The sequence below is a fragment of the Passer montanus genome, unplaced genomic scaffold (assembly GCF_014805655.1).
Source record: "Passer montanus isolate IOZ18808 unplaced genomic scaffold, ASM1480565v1 scaffold45, whole genome shotgun sequence".
Lineage (NCBI taxonomy): Eukaryota > Metazoa > Chordata > Aves > Passeriformes > Passeridae > Passer > Passer montanus.
In genome coordinates, this window is record NW_024369373.1 from 4505168 (window position 1) to 4527569 (window position 22402).

A 22402-nucleotide genomic window follows, 5' to 3' on the forward strand; every position below is an offset into this window, starting at 1 on the left:
AGAGGCTCTCCAGCTGTGTGTCCTTCCCAGGACCTGGGAAATGCTGGCACAACTGAACCTTTTCCACACTCAGAGGGTGTCAGCTGTCCCTGATGAGCCCAGAGGCACCATCACAATCACAGAGCTGTGATCCAGAGCAGCAAACACACTCCAGCCCTGTGCTCTGGACACCCCAGCCACCTTCCTGCCCTTGGCACTGCAGCAAAGGCCTTGCAGAAGGAAAACATGTCACAGGGACCTGGTGGAACCTGATTGCAGGCCTGCACACCCTGGGCTTTGGGTTCCAGTGCCCTGCCTGTTAAGTGGCCTGGCCTTTTGAGAGGAGCATTTTGGCAACTCCAGACCTGGAGCCTTGGTTAAAGTGTCCTTCAGGGGTTCTGTGGAGAGAGCTCCGTGGAGCTGAATTGCATCACAGGCTTCCCTCCCATGGACAAGGGTTTGTGCTGCCCCCACAAGCTGAGAGTGAGAGCATCAATAATACATTGGGAGAACCTTGGAGTGAGATGCACTGGAGTAGGTGGGATAAGTGTTTCTTGGAGGAGTATCCACCTCATACACCTGGTATCCAGCCTGTGACCATCTTAGTGGTTCTGCTGGGTGCATTCCAATTTGTGGATATCTTTCCTGTAGCAGGGGTGCCACATCTTGTTCCTGCTGTTCCTCTTGGAACCATCTTGTTCCAGATGATTTCTCTTGCTACTCCATGAGCCTACCCTAGCAAGTATTTAACCAAAGCTCTTTAAAGACTTAGAGGGTTGAGAGAGCTCTCAGTCAAGCTCTCCTGTGAGCAAGGAGGGCAGCAATCTAATTCCTGTGCATCCTGCAGTGTGTTCCCAGAGCCAGCCACTTTTGGGAAAACTTCCTACTGCTACCAGCAATCCTGCCTTGCTTCTCTGCCTCCCACAATCCCAGTATTCCCAGCTGCATGGCCACAGTGGTGTCTGCAGTGCTGTGGGAGCTGCTCCACACCAGGGCCAGCTCTGTGCCTCATGTCTGTGCCAAGCATGGATGTGGCAGCTCCACCTGCCCTTCCTGGCTTGTTCTGCCCTGCTAAAGGGGCGGGTCCACGTGTGACAGTCCCTTTTTGCCACCCACCAGCTGCAGCACTTCTGCCATTCCTCTGGAGTCTGGTGGGAGCTGAGCCCCCGTGTGTGGCCAGCAGAGCAGAGAGGCACAGGGCAGTGCACAGCATCCTGCCCTTCAGGGGAGCTTGTCCAGTGGGTGCTGTCCCTCAGCCCAAGGGAGCCAAAGCTGGAGCTTGTTGCCTTGGGATGTGAGACAGGTGTGGTGAAAGATGGCTGCTACAGCCTCTTTCTGTTTCCAGCACCTGGTGGTCCTCCCTGTGCTGCTGCCCACTGGATTTGGACACAGGAGGTGCAGCTGTGGCTGGCATGGAGAATGGGCCCCTCTGGGAGCATCATTCCTCATGTTTACTTACACCCAGGATCTTCCCATATCCTTCCTTCTCTTTTTCACAGTGACATCTCAATCTGTCCTCAAGCTGTGTCCTTGTTTTTCACATTTTATTAAGGCATCTTTACCATTCTTTAAATAGCTTTGTTCTTGAGGCTGCCTTGAAAAATTGGAGCAACCAGAGGTGCTGGAGGTAGTTCTAGGGAACTAGGTTCTAGGGAAAATGTGCCATTTTCCACCTTGGGAATCAGGGATGATGAACATCTCCTTCAGCAAAGCAAGCTGGGCTGGATTGCAGCTGTGCTTTGGTTCCTGTCTGTGTTAGCATGTAGCACATGCTGCTCAGACACACCTTGCAGAGTTCTGCTGCCCTGGGCTGATGGAGAAGGGGATGATGAACATCTCCTTCAGCAAAGCAAACTGGGCTGGATTGCAGCTGTGCTTTGGTTCCTGTCTGTGTTAACATGTAGCACATGCTGCTCAGACAGAGTTCTGCTGCCCTGGGTTGATGGAGAAGGTGACCCGTGGCAGCCAGGCTGCAGAGCAGTGTGTCAGTGCCAGGAAGCTGTGTGGGGCACCACATGGGATCAGGAAGTTCTCCCCATAAGCAGTGCAGACTGACCTGTCCTGTGGCAGCAGGTGGAGAGAAAGGTCCCTCAGACTCCAGTCCTGGGGCAGTGAGGTCCTGTGGAGCTGGTGACAGCCTGGGAGAAGGAGCAAGGCTCCTGTTCCACCCAGGAGAGCCCTTTGCAGGGGAGCATCTTCCTTCCAGCCCTGCCAGTGTGAGAGCAGCCTCAGTGGAGGGGCAGGAAGAGCAAGTGCTGGGTCTCCAGCTGTACCCAAGGTGTTTCTGTGTGGGGACATGCCAGGGGACAGGTTTTTCTGTGTGGGGACATGCCAGGGGACGTGCTGGGTGCTGCTGGGACCCTTCTGCCCCAGAGGGATGAGTGAGGGAGGGAACTGCAATCCAGCAGTTCTTGGTCAGCTCCAGAGCTGGCTGTGAGCCTTGTCCCGTGTGCTGTGTAGGGGCAGAGCTGGAGGAAGTGTTGCTGGGGCTGTGTGAGGGCAGCTACAGCAGATTTGGGAGGAAAAGGGAGGAGTTGAGAGCCTGGAGACCTCTTGTATAGACAGCACTAGCTGCTCTCCACCATCCTTCCCTGCAACAAGAGGGGGCAGGTGATGGATGAGTGAACCTGGCATGTCTGTCCCTCTCCCCACATCCCAAACCAAAGCTCAGAGCCTGCAGCTTGAGCTGGAGCAGTGTCCAGCAAGCCAGGGCATCATCCAGGCTTGAGGAGCACACAGTTCTTTATTTCCAGGAGGGAAGCTTAACTCTCCTGCTCGCAGGAAACTCACAAGTCCTGTGTGGAATTCACACTCACAGAAACATTCCTGGAAGCCATGCAAACCTCTGCTCCTTGCTGAAGGTCCCATGGCCAGGCAGACACCTTTCTCTGGTCGCTCCACTTGGATCCAGGGGTGTGCTTGGACGTTTTTGCTCGGGAGGACTTCAGCCACATCCTTCCTCCAGAAGGGAGCACAGAGGGATTTTTGTATGCTGGGCTTCTCACAGGCTTAGACTTGGAGAAAAGAGAAGCAGCAGCAGCTCTGGGGATAATCCAGATTTTAAAGAAAATTTGAAAATCACACATATGGTGACTTCCAGACCAAGGACTGCACCGGCGCTGGATCGGGATCGTGTCTCGGTCCCGCCTGTGCAGCTGGGGAGGCAGGAGGAGGCTGCAGCCCCTGAAGCTCTCACACACAGCAGTGCAAGCCCCAGGACCTGCCCAGCACACAGTGAACTCTCCTCTCCTGCTGGTTGCTCAAAACTCAGGTATGAAATGCCCAGCTGGAGCAGGGGGTGCGAGGTTTCCCGGCAGCCCTGGAGGAGCGGCCGCCGCTGGGCACAGCCCCCTGTGCACCCCGGGCTCCTCCAGGCCTTTGGAGGGAGTTCCACCTCTCTGGTACAACATTGGCTACGTGGACGTTACACAAACTCTGCACATTGGTTCAGTCTACGCTTAGTATTTGTGAATTAAGTTATCTGATGCTTCGCATGAAAACTTCAAAAAAGGGGCTCGGGGGGGTTGGATTTTAACTGAGAAAAAGCCTATGAAAATATACTGGAAATATGGTAAAGAAATCGACATTCTGCTGTATATTGACAGAATTATTTTTATTAAAATACACATCCATGTGCAAGAGCCAGTGTGGAGCCGTGTGCTTTGTCAGTCTCTGCTCATCAGGGAGGGCTGTGTCCCCTCTGACAGGGCATGCACAAACCTCGAGGTGTTTGTCCCCAGTATCTGATTCTGTTTCAGCTTCCCCTTCCACCATTGCTTCCTCCCATGTGCTTACAGTTCATGGGCAAAAATGTCATTAGGGATGTTTTTCCTGTGCCATTCAGTGTCCTAGAAAATACAGCCCTGAAGTGTTTTCTAGCCCTGAGCATAAAACTCTGATGAAGCTTTAGGCTGAGGACCCTAATTCCTTGCCTCATTCCTTGCTTTTGCCTTTCTGAGGTTTTCCCTTGTTTGCAGCTCTCCCATGAGAAGATGGGCCAGCAGCAGCCTGGTTTTGGTGTCTGGGATCCCACCCTGCTCCCACCCTTCCTGTGGAGGGCCAGGCAGCCAGGACACCTCTGTCCAGCTGAAGGGGCTGTGTCCTCACCCTCCTGGCACTGTGGACATTGTTCCTTATCTCCCTCAGTCACTTTGCAGTGACCACCAGCACATTTGGAAGCTGTCATGGTATTAAGGGTTTGGCAGATCAGTGTCTTCTCCCAGAACCCTCCCCTTAATTCTGGAGCACCTGCAGAGCCCGTGGGGCTGTGAGCATGCCCTGAGGATGCACAGCTCTGCCTGGGGGTGAGCTAGCCTCACCTATGGGTCCTGGCTCCACTGTCACATTGCCAGTGAAGCACACTGTGACCAGGCACAGTTTGCTCCTGCAGAAACACGAGCTTGTGGCACAGGCTTTTTGTGCTTGCAGCCAGCCCTGGCTTTGTTAGGATCTGCTGCTTGGTCTGAAGAATCAGAAGTTGATCCCACCCTGCTCCCACCCTTCCTGTGGAGGGCCAGGCAGCCAGGACACCTCTGTCCAGCTGAAGGGGCTGTGTCCTCACCCTCCTGGCACTGTGGACATTGTTCCTTATCTCCCTCAGTCACTTTGCAGTGACCACCAGCACATTTGGAAGCTGTCATGGTATTAAGGGTTTGGCAGATCAGTGTCTTCTCCCAGAACCCTCCCCTTAATTCTGGAGCACCTGCAGAGCCCGTGGGGCTGTGAGCATGCCCTGAGGATGCACAGCTCTGCCTGGGGGTGAGCTAGCCTCACCTATGGGTCCTGGCTCCACTGTCACATTGCCAGTGAAGCACACTGTGACCAGGCACAGTTTGCTCCTGCAGAAACACGAGCTTGTGGCACAGGCTTTTTGTGCTTGCAGCCAGCCCTGGCTTTGTTAGGATCTGCTGCTTGGGCTGGAGAATCAGGAGAAGTTCAAACAGCAACTTGTGGCAATGAGTCTTTATTATAAATATTTGCTCCAGAAGCACATCGTGGCAGGGCAGTGACAGCAGGAGGAGCTCGGGAGCTGGCAGCCCCATGGCCCTGTGACTCCTGACCCTGCCGGGCTCAGCAGGGCTCCTGCCCTGCCCACGGTGCAGCACCCGCTGCAGAAGAGCTGCCAGCCCTGCTGGCTCCCTCGAGAGGCAGGAAGACTGCATGGGCAAGTCAGATGCTGGATGGATCTTTTTTGTTTTGAAGCCGTTTTATGATTTTATTCACCCAGTCCTTCTTGGGGTCAGCACAGATCTCGTCACCATTGGCAGCCACAATCCTGCAATGAGAAAGTGAGGAAAAAGAGTGAAAACATGAACCATGAACCCTTCCCTTTCTGTGCATTATTTTTTTTTGCAGCCCCACCCAGGATCAAGGCTTGGAGCCATCTCCAGCAGCCTGTGCCCTCCTGGGCTGATGGTGAGTGTCTGAGCCTTCCCACACTACTAGCATTAGCAGAAAACACTAAAACCCATTTTTTTCCCCTCTTTGCCCACCCCCCAGAGCTGATTTCCTACCACAGCCCCCCCTGGCTGGGACAGAGCCTGCCTGTGGGGCAGGATGGGATGGGGGAGGAAAAGATCTGGGATCCCAGATTTGGGATGGGGGGCAAAGCCTGGGATACTCACACAACTGCAGGCTGGGGGCAGTCCTTGGATGTCACGTAGAAGCTTTGAGGGTGTCGGATGCGTTTCTGGGCGTACTTAAAGCAGCATTCCACGGGTGCAAAGTGGGCTGTGCACAGGAGGGAAGGGGATGTTGTGAATTGCATCACCAGGCAATGGCACCCCCAGGTTTGGAGCAGCACAGGGGCTGTGGGGCACCTCAGCAGCTCCCATAGCATCCTGTGGCAGGGGTTTGTCACCCTTCACACAGCAAGCCCAGGACAGGCACGTGGACAGAGGTGGGGCAGGGGACAGCCAGGGACCTGGCCCCTCACTGCCCAAATTGCTGCAGCCCCCAGAGCACACACTAAGGTCAGGGTGCTGAGTCTGGGGATGAGGTTTTGGGGCTTTCCAAGGCTGGAGCACAACTTGCAGGGTGTTTTGGAACACTGCAAACAGTCTGTTTGCAGTCCAAAACTGTCCCTTTCCAAACAGCTGCATGTTCTCCCTCCAGCCACCCCCTTGCTCATCCAGCTGAGACCTGGGGAACAACTGCCAGAGCCTCCTCCAAGCTCCTGCAGCCTGTCCCCAGGTCTGGCTTTGCTGGGACCACCCAGCACCTTCTCCATCCCTGCCCTGCCCAGGGAGCTGCTGCTCCTGCCAGCAGCACCATCCCCGCTCCCCGCTGGCCTTTCCTGCCTGACCTCCCCTGTGGGATGTCCCTGGTCCCCAGGGCTGTCCCCAGGGCTCAGAGCCCTCTCCTGCAGCAGCAGCAGCCCCTGAGGTTCCTTACCTGAGGCGTGGTGCAGGGAGAAGGTGAGCAGCAGGGTGAGCAGCAGGACAGTCCTCGCAGGCAGCATGGTGGCTGTGCTGGCTCCTCCTGTCCCCTGTGCCTCCTGCCCGGTGGCTGTGGCTGTGGCTCTCTCCCCACTGTCCCATTTATCCTCTGCCTGCCGCCCACTCAGGCTGCATTTCCAAAAATTCAGAGGTGTACCAAGAAGCCAGGGTCAAGGGGCTTTCTGCAGTTTATTTTTGGGTGGAAAAGTTTGAGGGGCAGTTCTGCATTCTATGGAAGAGCCGTGACGTGGCAAGGGAGCTTCTAGGAACTGAAAGCAGATCAAAACCATCTTCCCTTGTAAGCAGGACATCAAGTCCAGGGCTCATCTGTTTGTTTCTAGCAGGAGAGACAACCCACAGTCCCTGAGCCCACAGGTCTAGGGGGGTTTATTTGCTTTGCCCAAAGGCCAGTGATGGATCCATCCAAACCAACCTGCCCAGCCACCCTGGGCACACAGAGCACTGGGCCAGGCAGGAAAGCACAATGGGATGGGATGTCAGGCAGGAGAAGCCACACTGGACTGATCCAGCAGGGACCCCGGAGCAGGGGGTGCCAGAGGTGCTTTTGGTGGGTTCAGCAGATTTCACAGAAGGGGAAAAAACAGGGAAGGGGCGGTGGGGAGTGTGAGCAGAGCCTGGTCTGAGCACAAGCCTGAGCCCCTGTGCTGCCCCTGGCTCCCACAGCAGCACTGGGACTGAAGTGAGGAGGGGCAGGGGGCACAGACCCCAGTGGCAGCACTGCTGCACCCCAGCCCAGCTGCCATGCAGGATCTGCTCCCTGGCAGGGCAGGTGCAGCTGTGTGTGAAGAGGTGAGGTCCTGCAGGGAGCCAGCATGGGGTGGTGCTGAGTGGGAGCACAGCAGGGGCCAGGCTGTGGCTTGGGGGATGAGGCAATCAATCCAAGGCTCCCAGAGGGGAAGAAAGGTGGAAATGGGTTTCTTTGAAGATTATCTCATGTCTGCACGACTTCTCTGAAAGGAGAAAGGAGAAGGAAACAGATCTAATGTGCTGAAAATGCTGGTTCAGAAGAAATGGTCTGCAGGCCACGGGGTCTGCTGGCCTTGCATGGGGCAGGGGGGGCACACAGGGCTGGGCACAGCCCCACTGGGTGCTGGTGCCACTGTCCCCAGGCAGGACACAGAGCAGCCAGAGTCCCCTTCCGTGGGCTCTGCAGCACCCCCAGCTTCTCCTGCCCTCCCTGCCCATCCCCAGTGCACAGACCCTTGGGGCCAGCAGGCTCACTCCAGCTCTGGGGCACTGGTTAAGAGCACACGACTGTAATTAAGGGAGAACTGAGCTAATGACTTTTCCCAGCCAGCATCCCCTGGCTCAGAAAACCTTATGTGCCAACCCTGAGCTCCCTTCCCAGCCTTGTCTGAGGTACACAGTTGCTCCTCCTTTCCCTCAGCTGTTTATTCCTCTCTCCAGAAGCATCAGTAGATGCCTCCACAGTCTGTTCTTCATGGAGGAAATCAGTGCATGTTGGATGCTGGAAGGCCTGGAAAGGCTCCTCAAGGCTCTGGAGGACTGGGCTTCCCTCCCTGCCCCAGCATGGACCTTTGGGTCTGGCTTTAGTCTTCTCCAGGCTCCTCTGCAGCTCCTGGGGTGTTCCCAGCCCCCCCTGAGCCATCCCCAGCAGTGGCACAGCCCCTGTCCCAGTGTGGAGCTCCTGCTTAGGCAAATGCAAAGGCAAGTGGAGAGCAGAGGGGGTACAGACTCTGCAGAGGATTTTACGGGTGTCCAACCTCACTGTAATTAATAACTGAATACAAATTTGCTGACTGAGGAAAACCCCTGCTTTAGAAATTGAAGCAGATAGGCACAGACCCAAAAAATAAAAAATTTTAAAATTAAAAAAAAAAAAAAAAAAAAAAAAAAAACCACAACAACAAAAAAAACCTGTAGAGGTGGGAAATATTGTCTGACTCATAAAATGCTTTGGGTTTTGAGTGGATAATCACAAAGCTGATTCTTTATCAGAGAACATGAACTGTTGGCCCATGGTAAATGCCAGTGCCTGAGCCACAGCTGTCAGGAGAGGGCACCAAGCCCGAGCAAACAGAGACTCCATGGCCTGGGGACTCCTGCAGTGGCAAGGCAGCAGCTCAAGAGGCTTCTGCAGGCTGCAGGCTCTCCTGGTGCACCCAGAGTTCTCCAGGTCTTGGTGCCTGACACCTCAGGTTCCAGACCTGCAGCGTGGCAGGGTCACCCCTCAGCTCTGCTGGGAAAACATCCCTGGAGCTGCTGCTGCCAAAATCCCCTTCCCCAGGAGCTGTGATGCTGGCACAAGGGACTGGCTCAGCATCATCTGGGCCAGTGCAAGATGGTTTCTTCATCACTGCATGGGTTTTTTGGATAGGTTTCTTTCTTTGGTTGGTTCTCCTTTTTTTCCCCCTTACTGGACTGTAACAGGGAAAGAAGGAGGAAGTAGGGGCACGTTCAGAGTTGCAGCATTTGTCTTCCCAGGTCACTGTTACACGTGAGGGAGCCCTGCTCTGCTCCCCCTGGCTGGACCCCTGCCCACCCATGGGAAGGAGAGAAATAATCCCTCCTTTTGCTTTGCTTGTGTGCCAGTTCTGCTTTATTAACCTGTCTTTAACTTGTGACTTTCCTCACTCCTGCCCTTCCAGTTCTGCTCCCCCTCCCAAAGCCTGGCAGGGGTCACTGCTGGGCTCTCCATGGCAGGGGATGTGTGCAGGAATGCCTTGTGTGATTCAGCTGCCCTGCCTGTCCCTCCTGCCAGGGAAAGCTTCCCCTGCAGCCCAGCTGAGACACCACAGGCCTGGGCACAGACAGGCTCTGCTCCTCCACGGGGCAGCAAAAGGACAGGCTGAAACCTCAGCCTGAAACTGATGGCAGTTCTGCACCTAAAACCCCTCAGAGGAGTCTCCAGCCCCTTTAGGGCTCCCTTGAAGTCCCATCCCTGCCCTCCCTTCCTGCCCTGAGACCCAGAGGGAAGAGCCAGCCCCAGAAAGAAAAGTGGGAGCAGAAAGGACACCACTCTCCAGTATCACACAATAAAGTTTATTTTGTGTCTGTGTCAGCAGGCAGGTGCAGGCTGGGCCAGCAGCACTCCAGGAGCTGCTGCCCAGCTGTGGATGCAGCTCAGGGCTCTGGGGGTGTCAGGGCTCTCTCCCAGGAGCTGAACAGCCTTAACCCCTTGTGAGAGGGGCGCTGCAAACCTTCCTTCCAGCAGGGTGCTGGGCAGCCTCAACCAGGGCACCCCCTCTGCATCATGGGCTGTGAAGTTCCTTCTTTTTCTGAAGCATTTTAACTGCTCTCTTCACCCACTTCTCCTCGGGGTTTGCACAGACCTTGGCTCCTCTCTTGGTCTCAAACCTGCCAAGGGTAAAGGTGAAGCTTTGTGAGCAGTGACAGCTGTGACTCCACTCGCACCCACACCATCCTCCTCCCCTGCACCCTTTCCCCTTTCCCTTTGTCCCTGTGCCTGCCCCTGGGTTCTGGGTGCCCTACAAGCAGCTCATCCTTCACCCCACCCCTCCAGAGCCCCTCAGAGCCCTCAGGAGCTGCACTGGCCTTGCAGAAGTGCCCAGACAGTCACGACCTCCCTTCTTCATGCTGGAAACAAGGAGGTTACACAGACCTGTCCCTGTCCTGTCCCCAGATGGAGCAGAACTGAACTGTGACAGCCCAGCAGACAGCACAGTAGGGAGCAGGACTTACACAGTTGCTGGGAAATAGCATTCCCTGGGGGTGGAGTAGGAGGCCAGCAGGTAATCCAGCCGGAGCACGCCCTTGATGTAGTCGAAGCAGCACTCGGCTGGGCTGTAAGGGGCTGCAGGACACAAAGAGGCACGGTGGGGCTGGCTCTGCAGGCAGCTGCCCTCAGGAGCTTCCCCCAGGACAGGGCTGGTGCACACAACATCCCCCAGGCTCTGCAAATGCTGCCATGAGGAGCCCCAGGTGCCTCCTCCTCCCTTCCCGGGGCAGAAGGATGCTGCAGGTCCTCACCCAGCCCTGCAGCAGCTCTGCCAAAGCCCCAGGAGCATCCCCCATCCCTCCCTGCACCCCAGGATGTGCTGCTCTGCCAAAGCCCCAGGAGCATCCCCCATCCCTCCCTGCAGCCCAGGATGTGCTGCCCTGCCCTGCCCTGCCCTGCCCTGCCCTGCCCTGCCCTGCCCTGCCCTGCCCTGCCCAGGGGTTTCCTTCCTGACCTCCCCACGGGCAGCCCTGAGTCCCAGCCAGCAGCAGGGGCCCACGAGGGGCTTTACCTTCATGGGAGCACGGTGAGAGGGCAAGGAGCACAGCCAGCAGCAGGACTCTCCTTGCAGTGAGCATGGTGGCTCCGGGAGGGCTCTTCCTTGCAGGATGCTGCTCTGCCTCCTTGGGGGAGCTCAGCTCTGAGCTCAGGCAAGGAGCTGCTGCAATTTATACTCTCTGCTCCTCCCCAGTTATCCCTTTCCCATTTGAACCTAATTCCGGGAAAAGCTTCCAGTTCATAGCCCGTGGGGATTTCCATGTCACGTAGGGTCATTGGGATTACAGACAGACAGTACCTGGAAAGGCAAAATAAATTGTGTCAGCTTCTGTGTTCACCCACACAGGGAAAGTCACGAAGGAAGTGAAATCCTCCTCTCTGCAGATGCAAACTCAAGAGCTCCTGGGCCTTCAGAGAGGGGATTCATAGCCACAGGAAAGGCAAAGCTTGGTGTCCCGTGCCAGGTCACGCAGCCCAGAGCCAGCAGAATGTGCTGGAGATGCCTGGATGGCTTGTGAGTCCTGGAGAGCATTGAACAGAAGCACAGTGACTGCTGCTGCCACCAGCCCTCTGTGCCTTGAAAGGGGCAAGCTGGCAAATACTGGCAGAAATTGCATCCCATTCCATGTTGGTGCTGTGGAGAGGAACCCAATATTTCCATCAAAAATCCCTGTTGATAACTGGGCAGTGAGGGGGGAAAGAGGAGGGGGGGAAGTGGAGCCTTTCCTTGGGGACAGGGCTGGCTGAGCCCCAGCTGCAGGGCAGGAGTCAGGCTGAGGGGAATGGATGGAAAAATAACTGTTCAGAGGTTTTGGGTGTATTTCCATCATCTTCCTCCCTCCACAGCCTTGAGGCATCCCAGATCCTGCAGGGACCTGCTGGACGGGGTCAGCCCCTCTGTGTTAACCTGGGGACAGTTCTCCCCCCTGTGCTGGGCTCCCCTTTCTTCAGCCCTTCTGGAGGCCCAAGGAGCCCCTCTGTAGGTCCTTGCCAGTCACGCTCAGCTCAGGCACTTTTTTCACCTTTCCCTCTTTTTAACCAGACTCTAAGTGGATGCTTGGAGCAGAGGGGTGCCATGCAGATCCCCTGGCACCACAGTCCTCCCTCACTCCCTGTGAGCTACCAAGGGGCCACCTCAAACCCTTCTTCACACTGGCACCTCCCAGCCACACTCTGGAGCAGGATATTGTGCCTCGGACTGTCATCCCTGGATGCCCTTTAAAATATTTGGGAGGAAAACCACCCAGTGCTGGGAACTGCTCTGGTCATGCTCCCCAAGCCCAGCTTCCTCAGACACATTTCTTGCTGATGGAGGCTCAAGATCCACTGCTCTGGATGGACCTTAAGGAGCTCCTGCTTAAGAGTTGTGTTTCATTTTCTGGCCCAAGACGTGGCCTGAGATGCTCTGCTTCCCTTTTCCCAGGATTTGAAGCCGTGTCTGTAGAAGCCAGATGATTCACAACTCCCTGGAGAACTTTTGGTGTTTCTTCTTTTTCACTTTGACAAGGGAAAGGCTGGTGTGTGGACATTGAGTTTTAAGTGCTGGAAAGCCCCTCTGCTGGCCCAAGTTTTCCTTTCACTTGAGCAGACTCAGAAGAATGTGCTTGTTTAAAAAAATAACAGAATCTTGTTATTCTGCAGGAGGAGGGAGGCTGAGGGCACACATCAGATGCAGCCTTTGCCAGCTGTGGTGCCAGAGAGGGGACAGAGGAGTTGGGCAGAACAGCCCCGAGCTGGGTTTGGGGTCCCAGTGGGTGACTGAGCACTCCCAGCTGTGCTGGAAAACAACCACAGGCATCCTGCACCTGGGAAGGAGGTGGTGGGAGAGTTGGGAATAAGTTTTCCCTGCTTTCTTCTCTTCTACTCAGTCACTTTTGAATCTTTTCCATTTACAAGATGAGACTTCCTTGTCTGGCTTCTTTAAACCCTCTTCACCCTTTCTGCCTGCAAAGCTCCTTCCCATTTCTTTGGGGTGCTCCCTCCAGGGATTGACTCAGGACACAGCCACAAACCAAAGGTGATTCTCTTCTTCCTTCCCAAAATCCCTGTGATTCCAGGAACAGCCCTGCCAAGTCCCACAGCCTGGAAAGACACTCTAAAATTAGAAAAATGGGAATGTCTTCCAAAGTCTTCTTCCTACAGACGGACACTGGGGAGCACCCAGAGCTGTGAGCTGGTGAGCTGAGCTGCATCCTGTAGGGAAGCTCTGCCCACATCACGCGACACGGAGGCTCCAGGAAGGCTGTGCAGCCTTTCAACAGCTCTGTGCCTTCCAGGAGCCCTGCCCCAGGCTCTGCCTGCACTAACTCCCTGGGCAAGCTCGTCCACAGGCTCAGGGACAGAGCAGAAACTCTCTGTGGGCATGCAGGAGCCCTCACAAAGACAGCCAAGAAGCGGCACAGGTCAATGCACCTGCACCCGAAACTGGAAGTGGCCTTATCTTGCTAAGGAAGGTTAAATAATAGATCTGATGTCAGCTTCCTCAAACACACTGAAAATGAGACGTTTTTCCATTTCTAGCCAATGAGGTCAAACAACTACCTCAGGGTTAAGTGGAGGATGAACCTGGGGTGTGAGGGAGGCTCTGCACTGGAGAGGCTTCTGTGTGGAGCAGCAATCAGAGGAAATGATGCTTAATGAGGACTTCAGGCTCCTTTTTTCAACCTTGAGCCCTTTAGAGCTCCTAGAGTTTAAGCAAGCAGCAGACAGATGCTGCAGCTCAGCTTGTGGAGGCACAAGGTCCTTCCCTGCACAGCCAGACACCAACACCAGCAAAGCCAGGGAGCGTGTGCCACCCACAGCCCAGGGGCACCCAAACTCTCCAGAGGAGCAGCCCCAGAGAGCCCTGCTGGGGCCAGCTCTGCCCGGGGGAAATGATGGGAAATGAGTCACCCTGTCAGGCCTGGATGGTTTCTCAGCCCCCTCCTTCCTCGCCTGCCTCTCCAAAGGAGAGGAGAAATGAAATAAGAAAAACAAAAGTGCTTTCGCTTCCTTAGAGTTACATTATCCCCCAAATGACCTCTCTGGCCTGGTGACTCAGCAGCAGGAAATTTTCATTGACTTCTGCACCCACCTAGAAAGGCACAGGGCTGAGAGATGGTTGGGATGAGAGCTCCTGAGAGCTCACCCCTCTTGCTCCTGCCAGCTCCCCAGTCCAGGCAAACCCCTGAGAAATGCCTCTTTCACTGAGCTGCTCTTGCCACCTCTCAGCTCCAGAGCAGCACACAGGGCAGCCCAAGCCCTGGCTGGGGTGGGAGAGGTCCTGTCTCAGCCCCTGCCCTCTTGTCTCCTTACAGAACAGACTTGGAGCCTTTGCTGTCTCTGAGCTCCTGTTTGACCTTAGCTTTGCTGAAACAATACAAAAACCCACTTTTCTCTATTGCCTTGGTAAGGTGGGAGACACAACTCCCTGTGGGGAAATGTATTTCCTGCCAACACCTGCAAGATCAAAACCCTTAAAGGAGATGGAGCAATGGCCTGGCCACATCCAGCTGTGCCAGCTTTGCCATCTCCTGGTGGTGCTGGGATGCCTTCCACAGTGCTCAGTCATGGGTGCTCATCTCTGCAGGGACCAGGCCTGGTAACCCAGCCCAAGGCTCAATCCCCTGAGTTTTTAACATAAGGACTTGAAAGTTGAAAGCTTGACATGAAAGTTTTTAACATAAAGACTTTATTACTTTGACTTCTATAAAAATGTACAGCTCATATCTCATGCACACACTCAATGTACAAACAAACTGGAGCTTGTAACAGTCACTGTGCTCTACAGCAAGTGGTATTTAACCCCCAGAAATGGGTGACCCCACAGGCTCCCTCCTCCCTCCCTCCCAGACTGCCCACTGCAGAGGAGCAGCAGTGTCCCCCTGTGCTGGGTTTCACTGTGCCCTGTGAGGGTGCCAGCACCCTGCTGCAAACAGCCAGGACAGGAGAGAGAGCAGGGAAAGCACCAGGACAGGGCCAGCCTGGAGAAGCAGCTGCTCCTGGTGAGCTCAGTGGGATCACAGCAGCTGGGAGCTCCTTCCAAGGACTGGTGGGACTCCCAGTGACCTGGCTGGTGCACACCCATCTCCCCAGCACTCCACCTGCAAAGTGTCCACTCTGCTGAAGGGCCTGGGCAGTGATCCAGCTCCCAGGGACATGCACAAGCTGTCCAAGACCAGCAACAACATAGACAAGGCACAGTGTTTCCCAGTGCTGCCACAAAGGTCTCGGCTCCAAGCAGCTCAGACAGGACATTACATACATTCAAAAAGCTATAAAACCTTTTTACAAAAATAACATTTCTAGTGTTTCATATAAAAATAATACATCACCTCACCAGTTCCAGCTGTGCATGGGGAGGTGGCACTGGCAGAGTCAGATTTAACCTATGTGAAAACCAACCCCAGCCAGAGTTCCACAGCTGAGCTGCTGCACAAGGAAGGATTTCACTCCAAATTAATCACTGAAATTAATCTGATTGCATCCCGTGCTTGCAAAGGAGAGGAGTCCCTCAAGTCAACAAAATGCAGAAGTCAGGGGTGTGTGATGGCAGAAAGAAGCACAGCTGTAGTGTGTCCTCTCCCCTGCAGGGCTGGATGGATGCCCTGAAGGTGCAACCTGGCAGATCCAACAGGCCACACTCCTCAGCTCTGCTTCACAGCTGGCCCATCATTTCTGATGATCTTGCTTATCATTTTCTTGCCTTTTTTCTTGCTGATCTTGCTTTTGTTTTCTGCATGCATATTTGTACTTAGGGATGTGATCCACTGAGGTTGGTGGGATCTGACCCTTGATATGTTTCTACTTACAAAGCATCACGTCATGAAGACCTTTGCACACTCCAGCAGAATTCATCCTGGAGTCAAAGTTTAATAAGGGCTTTCAAGACTTAACCCCAGATAAAACATAAACTTATGTACAGCAATGTCAGGAAGTGTAAAAATCAAAATCAATTTGGGGTTTAAAAAAGCCTGGTTCTGTTACAGTGCTTCCATAGCCTGGTGATCAGTGCTATCCAAAAATGGAAAAAATGAAATGTGGCTGAACTATAGGACCATGAACAGGCATTTTGTGCTTTTTTTAATGGATCAACAAATGTGCTTATTTCTGGAGAGAAAATGGGATCAAAAGGATGTTATGCCTGCTGTGGTAGAGTAATTCCTTCATGACTACATCCAGAATTGCCTTTAGCTCCACATTTCCTGGGTTTTGTGCTTGCAGAGAAGAGCAAAAATGTTCCAGTGATAACACAGGAATAGCAAAATGATTGGGTGGCTTCTTGATTTCTCCCATTTGTGAAGATTCATCAGCATTTTCCTGCTCTGGTGATGAATGCAGCTGGGCACAAGGTGCATCAGCTGGCAGAAGGGATTTATTGCATTGATTTGCCAAGAAACAGCTCAGAATCCATCTGCAAGAAGAAATACCCACAGCTGCTAAAAGGAAGGGCCTGATTTCAAGGAGAGATGGACTGTGGACTGCCAGCTTCTCTGAACAGAAGATCTGTAGCACTGACTTTCAGTCCCCTGATCAGATGCAGTGCTGGTCAGCTATTTCTGGAAAGCTGGGCTATCCCTCGTGCCTCCAGCAAGAGAAAATGATGAAAGTAAAGTCCAGCAGCCCAAGGAGAGCCAGCACCCCGCTGGCCTCAGCTTCAGCTTGGTCTGGCAAAGCAGAGACCTGAAGTGCAAAGGAAGAAGCAGCAGAGAGTTTAAGTGCAAATTGTGTGGGTTTGGTGCAGAGATTGCTCAAGGTGGCTGAGCCCAAGTCCAGCAGTGTGGGTGGGTGAGTGGCTCCTTGCCTGGGCCACGAGGAACCACAGGAGAATTCCCAAGAGTGACTTGGAAAATCACATCACCTGGCAAAGAGCCACCAACAGCAACAGAACAGCCACAGCCTTTGTACAGAATAGTGCCAGTGGAAAAGAAGTGTCTCCCTTATTTCCAGAACACTGTGAGTGGTCAACGATGAAGTAGATACATTATTGGGCATTCTGCCCCATCAAAAAACCAGTTTTCTCTGCGATTTTTATTCCCAGGCTTGCTTCCTACCGGTCACCAGTTCATCATGAACAGCTTTTCTGGAGCAACACACACACAGCTGAGGCCAGAAATGTCCATGCCATGAAGCATTCATATTACTTCCATTGGATAGACATTGTCTTGATGCCCTGTCTGCTGGTAGAGCAAGCCCTGCACCATTTCTCTTGACGTTTCTTCTGGTTTGACTCCATATTTCAGATACAGCCATACAAGAACAACACTGCCAGCCATCAGTCCACACACCACAGAAACTGGGATGACAAAGTGCATTTGAGATTTTGACAAGAAGCTGGGCAGAGGCAGATTGTTTGGCCTGACTGTGATCATCTGCACTCTGGCTTGGCTTGACAGCGCCTGGTGAGTAAAAACCAATGTGTCTGAAGGCTCTTGCTTCCCTACAGGCAAGGAATGATCAAATGCTGTAGTGCCAAACACATCTGCAGAGGGACCAACAACCCTGCTGGTATGGACAGAAGCAGCTCTGTCTATGGCAGTGCTGGAGCTCAGGGTAGAAACTGGAGTAGTCTGTGGTGCTGTCTCTGTGGCTGTTGTGGTCTTCAAACTGTCCCAGATGGAGGGGAGAGCTGACCTAGAACTGCTGGAAGCAGTGTCTGGTGTGCTGGCTCTTGCAGGGTCCAGGGATCCTTTGGTGGCAAGTACAGGTTGGTTTGATCCTCCAGCAGCAGCCATCAGGTCTGAACTGGAGCTGGGAGAAGCTGTGTCTTGAACAGTGGGGCGTGGGGTGGGCTGCCTGGAGCCCACACCTGCTGCAGCAGCTGCTGAAGATGCAGGAGAATTTGAGGGCTCTGCCTTTGCTTCTGGAGTGACCTCAGAGTGTGCAGCCTCTTCCCATGCCACGGGGCTGGATCCTGCAGGGAGCTGGGTGGGCTCCTGCCTGCCCACTGGGGGCTTGCTGGACACCCCTGTCGTGGCAGCAGGAGCGTGTATTCTCTCCCTGAGTGTTGTTCCAGTCCCTTGGAAGAAACTAGTTGGACCAGTGGCTTGAGATGGAGCCAGCTCTGGAAGACCAACACGTCTCTCAACACCACCGGGCTCTTCTGCTGAGGTGACATCACGTGGTGGCATCACCGTGGCATTTTTCCTTTTCAGTTTTTCTTTGATCTCCTGCACCCAGCCTTCGTTTGAGTCTGCACAAATCTCCCTGGACTTCACAGTAGTAAATCTGAAAATAGAAAGGGATCGCTCACTGAATAAAGAAAACACTGGTTCAGGTGATCAGAGCTATGGGAAGGTGTGTAGATACAAACACCAAGTGCTATCTGGATGATTCATTTCAGGAAAGGCAGGCAGGTGCCTCTGACTGACTGAGCAGCACTGAACATGACTCATGGGTGAAGGGTTTTCCCCTAGGAAGTTTTTCACTTTCAGAAGCATTGTCCTGCTTGGACACAGAAAGCTCCACGGCACCAGCTGCCCCAGGGCACACAGGCGGGAAGGAAAATCCCTGATCTACTGGGTGATGTGAGACCTTCCAAGGTCAACCCAGCAGCTTCACTTTGGAGCCACCCCCTGGGCTGCAATAAAATGGTGTCAATGGTGCATGAACTGCAGCAGAAGCACAAAACAACAATTACCCCAAAGAAAAGAAAGGGAGCTTTTCTCTTTCCAGACAAGCTCACAAGTCTGAATCTGTCTTCAGACAAAACACCTGCTTTCAGAGGAACACATGAGCTCTCTCCCCACCTCATTCCTCTGCCCTGTCCTGCCAAGTAAGTCTCCCAGTCCCTTTCCCCACCCATTTAGCCCTGATCCCACCTGGAAGGGGGGCAGCACTTACATGGTGACATTCCGTCTGCATTTGGGGTCGATCTCGCGGTAGCTGCTGATCAGCTTCTCTGGTAACCTCTTTGCAAAACCTCTGCACACATCTGAACACTTCACAGGTGCTTTGGGTTGCCCTGAAATAAAAATTTCACCTCATTAAGTGTTGGCTTTTTATCAGGGCCTCTCAAAACCAGCACTGTTTCATTTCTCCTTCTCCAGGGAAGAGTCCAAAGCTTGCCACAAGTTTCCAATCCCCGCTGAACCAAGATGAAAACAGATCCTGATGAAGACAAAGCCAAATTTGCTTGTAGCACCCACACATACAATAAGATACCCAGAAAACTGAGGGGAAAAAAGCACTGTGAAACCTGTGGGCTTTTGGGACAGCATTCCAGCTTGTCCTGTAGGATGTGCAAGCCCCTGGACCTGCAGGTCCTTTCCCCTTTGGCTACCAGGAGGACTGGTCTCAGCACAATGCCCAGAAAATTCATTTCTTCATGCCCCAAAGAGCTGCTGCAACCCTCACCAGGGGGCAGGGTGCTCTCTCCTTATCAGTCTTATCTCTTCCTCCTGTGGGACTCCCGTCCAGGTGGGCATCCTGCCTGTCTGCTGCTGGTCTCTGAATGCCCTGGGCTCAGAGAAAGGATGCAGAGCAAGAACCCTCTGGTGAATGATGCTTCACTCTCACAGCTATCTCAGCAGCCCAGCTTCCCCAACACATCTTTTTGACCTCCACCAGAAATACAGTTTTCAGTCTGCAAAGTGTAAAAACAAAACCCCTCTTGACCCCTTCAAGGGGCAAGGCCAGTCACACCACTGGGGACCATCCATGCCTGCATCCACCTCCAGCCTCCCACCACAGGCACTTGCACAACACATCCTGACAATTTGTTCCTGACACCCCTGGGGGCAGGATTTACAAAAACAATCCCTGATTTATCTGGGGCCTCCGTGAAGAAAGGAACTGGCATCTGGTTTCAATCAGGCTGTCTCTTACAAAATGTTGCCTCTGGTTCCCAAGTGAATGTGGCCAATTTTGTGTAGTTCAGTTAGGAATGATTCAGGTACCAGGTACAAGAATGAGCATCAATGCAAGAGCACTCTGAATCATTTGAATCATTTACTGGGGAAATGATTGCAAAGAAATCCCAAGCAAACGCTCCTGTGGCCCCTCTACAGAAGTCCCTTTCCAACTCTCAGTCAAGTCAAGCCAAAGCAAAACTCTTATTTCACACAATAATGTATTCTGTGGCATTTTAGGGTCAAGAATTCCCTGCTGGGAATTCAGGGTGGCTGACTTGCCAATCAGCTCTCATTAGCCAGAGGATATTCTGCTGGTGCCCTCCACTTCCAAGAGCACAGTTCAACAAAACAGACACGGTGACAAGAGGGCCACACCATCCCCGTGGGCAGCCAGGGACGTGCATGGTGGGGAGCAGGCCCTGTTCCTTGGAGAACCAGATCTGTTCCTTTGAGAACTTACAAAATGTTGCCTCTGGTTCCCAAGTGAATGTGGCCAATTTTGTGTAGTTCAGTTAGGAATGATTCAGGTACCAGGTACAAGAATGAGCATCAATGCAAGAGCACTCTGAATCATTTGAATCATTTACTGGGGAAATGATTGCAAAGAAATCCCAAGCAAACACTCCTGTGGCCCCTCTACAGAAGTCCCTTTCCAACTCTCAGTCAAGTCAAGCCAAAGCAAAACTCTTATTTCACACAATAATGTATTCTGTGGCATTTTAGGGTCAAGAATTCCCTGCTGGGAATTCAGGGTGGCTGACTTGCCAATCAGCTCTCATTAGCCAGAGGATATTCTGCTGGTGCCCTCCACTTCCAAGAGCACAGTTCAACAAAACAGACACGGTGACAAGAGGGCCACACCATCCCCGTGGGCAGCCAGGGACGTGCATGGTGGGGAGCAGGTTCCTTTGAGAAGCCTGAGCTGATTTTACAGTCATTGGCACCAATGCAAACGGTTTCCATCTGGCTGAACTCCTGGTAGGCTTCTCCCAGAGTGGAGGAGCTGGGAAAGCGCCTTCCAAGGACAGAGGGGTGCCACAGGAGCATGGAGCCCTCCTCCTGGGGCACGCAGCCCCTTCTCTGAGCTGCATCTGAGCCTGCCAAAGGGATGTGGGAGTTTCTCTGCCCAGGACCACTGCTCTCAGGAGCCTTTGGCACCTGCTTTTCAGCACAGTTCCTCAAAAGAGCCAGGGAGCTCCAGCAGGCCTGTGGACCTATTTCCTCATTGTGGGGGAAATGGATGCTTGGCCATGGGTGAGCAATCAGGCAGTGCCAAGCAGGGTATGCAGGGCAGGGTGGGCTGCCTGCTGTCCCTGCTGTCCCTGCTGTCCCTGCTGTCCCTGCTGTCCCCTTTGCCCGGGCCAGCGCTGCAGAACCTGCCGGGGCTGTGGGCAGGGAGGAGCCGCAGCCGCAGCCGCCCGTGTGTCCTCGCTCCTCCCGTGTGCCCGCAGCAGGACGCGGATCCCAGGGGCTCTCTGCCTCGTGGGAGCCATCCCCCCTTGGCCCGGCAAAGCCCAGCCCTGCCCGCGGGGCTGGGAGCCTGCGGGACAGCCCAGGGTGGCCCTGCTGGGGGTGGCGAGCACTGCCCTGTGCCAGGGGCAGGGCCCGGAGCCCGCAGAGATCTCCATCCCGGGAGAGGAGAGCGGCACACGCACACACACACACACTGCAGGGACAGCCCTGCCTCGCAGGACCTTCAGCACAGCGTGTCTCCCCCCAGACACCCACCCCTGGCCAGGCTGCAGCCTTCCTGCCACCTCCCCAGGGACGTGAAAAGAAAAATAATGCGGACAAGGAGTGCACGATGCTTTTTTCCTAATGCGGGTTATCGGGAAGTGTCTCCGCCGCCCTGAGGCGTGACAGAAGCCATCTCGGATGTCCCTGCCGCCAGGATTGCGGCCATTTATTGGCTCCTTCCCCGCCACCGCTTCCCAAACCCGGCCGGATGCTGCCCTGAGCTCTCCTGCATCCCGCACAGGTCCCGATCAGTGTCCCCGTCCCCGCGGCCACCGCCGAGCCCGGCCGTGCGGGGCAGGGCGGGACGAGCGGGGCTGCGGCTCACCTCCAGCCAGGGTCACCAGGCACAGGGCCCACAGCAGCAGCAGCATCTGGAGACAGGCAGCCTTCATGTTCCCGTGGTGGGCAGGAGGAAAGGCAGGCAGGGAGGGATCCCCGGCAGCGCTCCCCGCTCCCGGCTGCTTACTGCATCCTCCGGAGCGACACGGATGCTGCCGCTCATTCCAGGACTGTGGAGCCCCGAGGCAGAGCTTTAGTTGTTATTCACTGCCTCACACGTGTCCAAGGGTGACGACAGGAGGAGGAGGAGGGAAGAGGGAGAGGGGAGGGAATAGCGGCTGCCGAGGCGCGGGATGGCTCCTGGAATTCCCCAGATGGAGTTGCACCAGCTTTTCCCAGCACACGCACCGCAGCCCAGACTTGGCAAATTATCCAGGCAGGGACTTTCAGTGGTCGGCTGCTCCCTCCTCCTCTCCCACCAACGTGTCCCTTGCCAAGGCATCGCTGTCCTCAGGCTCGTGGAGCTCTCCCCACCTCCAGCTACAGCTCCCCGCTGCTCGGCAAGCTCATTAATTACCCAAAATGCCAAAGCAGTTAGTCCTTTCCTTTTTGGCAGCCATCTTACGGCAGCAGTCATTAGGCCAGAAGAGACGGAATTCGCTAATCAGGATGACGAGTTCATCAGCCACGCTTTGATCTCCGCCGGGCCCCTCTGCGGAGCATCCCCGGGGACAGGGATGAGCAGGGCCCTGCCGGTGCCCTGGCCGTGCTCTCTGCAGGCTGTGCTGGCCAGGACAGCCTGGTTTTCCATGGACACACAGCGGGGCTGGGAGCAGGAGCAGGAGAGCCCAGCTCTGCAGCCCGGGCAGCCTCAGGCAGGTCAGCAGCGGACATGCCACATCCTGCACCTTTGCTTTCTC

General features: G+C 54.4%; 4 protein-coding genes and 1 long non-coding RNA gene across 8 annotated transcripts in view; 2 read left to right on the top strand and 3 right to left on the bottom strand.

Moving 5' to 3' along the window:
• The window catches only part of RANBP10 (RAN binding protein 10), a 74671-nt gene extending 62558 nt beyond the window's left edge, over positions 1-12113 (top strand). Inside the window, exons 14-15 of one of the 4 annotated variants that reach the window (XM_039721243.1) lie at positions 5335-5394; positions 11678-12113. In XM_039721243.1, the coding sequence (XP_039577177.1) occupies positions 5335-5394; positions 11678-12090 (473 nt within the window). In that variant the 3' untranslated portion in view covers positions 12091-12113. Of the gene's footprint in view, positions 1-5334; positions 5395-7844; positions 8187-10981; positions 11080-11677 lie in introns of those variants that run through there. The other 3 variants (XM_039721242.1, XM_039721244.1, XM_039721245.1) reach the window with 3 other exon arrangements.
• LOC120508009 lies at positions 1815-3620 on the top strand. The gene is made up of 2 exons (XR_005628896.1): positions 1815-2257; positions 2290-3620. It is a non-coding gene; the product is annotated as an uncharacterized LOC120508009 (long non-coding RNA).
• Positions 4927-6886, bottom strand: LOC120508008 (C-C motif chemokine 3-like). Its single transcript, XM_039721250.1, has 3 exons — positions 6373-6886; positions 5604-5709; positions 4927-5254 (listed from the first exon to the last, which is right to left on the bottom strand). Exons 1-3 carry the CDS (start codon positions 6437-6439, stop codon positions 5149-5151), a joined length of 279 nt encoding a protein of 92 aa, XP_039577184.1. The 5' UTR covers positions 6440-6886; the 3' UTR covers positions 4927-5148.
• On the bottom strand, positions 9427-11785 carry LOC120508007 (C-C motif chemokine 14-like). Its single transcript, XM_039721248.1, has 3 exons — positions 10649-11785; positions 10101-10212; positions 9427-9755 (listed from the first exon to the last, which is right to left on the bottom strand). Exons 1-3 carry the CDS (start codon positions 10713-10715, stop codon positions 9650-9652), a joined length of 285 nt encoding a protein of 94 aa, XP_039577182.1. The 5' UTR covers positions 10716-11785; the 3' UTR covers positions 9427-9649.
• A 2163-nt stretch (positions 12114-14276) lies between the features above and the next one.
• Positions 14277-22158, bottom strand: LOC120508006 (fractalkine-like). The gene is made up of 3 exons (XM_039721247.1): positions 21529-22158; positions 18457-18577; positions 14277-17841 (listed from the first exon to the last, which is right to left on the bottom strand). The coding sequence occupies exons 1-3, from the start codon at positions 21593-21595 to the stop codon at positions 16749-16751; spliced, it is 1281 nt and encodes a 426-aa protein (XP_039577181.1). The 5' UTR covers positions 21596-22158; the 3' UTR covers positions 14277-16748.
• Positions 22159-22402: the final 244 nt, after the last annotated feature.

Coding starts and splice junctions, on each gene's coding strand:
- LOC120508008 (XM_039721250.1), bottom strand. CDS start 6,439: ATGCTGCCTGCGAGGACTGTCCTGCTGCTCACCCTGCTGCTCACCTTC. Junction 5,710..6,372: donor CTCCCTGCACCACGCCTCAG/GTAAGGAACCTC, acceptor TCCTGTGCACAG/CCCACTTTGCACCCGTGGAA. Junction 5,255..5,603: donor TGCCCCCAGCCTGCAGTTGT/GTGAGTATCCCA, acceptor TTCTCATTGCAG/GATTGTGGCTGCCAATGGTG.
- LOC120508007 (XM_039721248.1), bottom strand. CDS start 10,715: ATGCTCACTGCAAGGAGAGTCCTGCTGCTGGCTGTGCTCCTTGCCCTC. Junction 10,213..10,648: donor CTCACCGTGCTCCCATGAAG/GTAAAGCCCCTC, acceptor TGTGTCCTGCAG/CCCCTTACAGCCCAGCCGAG. Junction 9,756..10,100: donor TGCTATTTCCCAGCAACTGT/GTAAGTCCTGCT, acceptor TACCCTTGGCAG/GTTTGAGACCAAGAGAGGAG.
- LOC120508006 (XM_039721247.1), bottom strand. CDS start 21,595: ATGAAGGCTGCCTGTCTCCAGATGCTGCTGCTGCTGTGGGCCCTGTGC. Junction 18,578..21,528: donor CCTGGTGACCCTGGCTGGAG/GTGAGCCGCAGC, acceptor TTTTTATTTCAG/GGCAACCCAAAGCACCTGTG. Junction 17,842..18,456: donor TGCAGACGGAATGTCACCAT/GTAAGTGCTGCC, acceptor TTCTATTTTCAG/ATTTACTACTGTGAAGTCCA.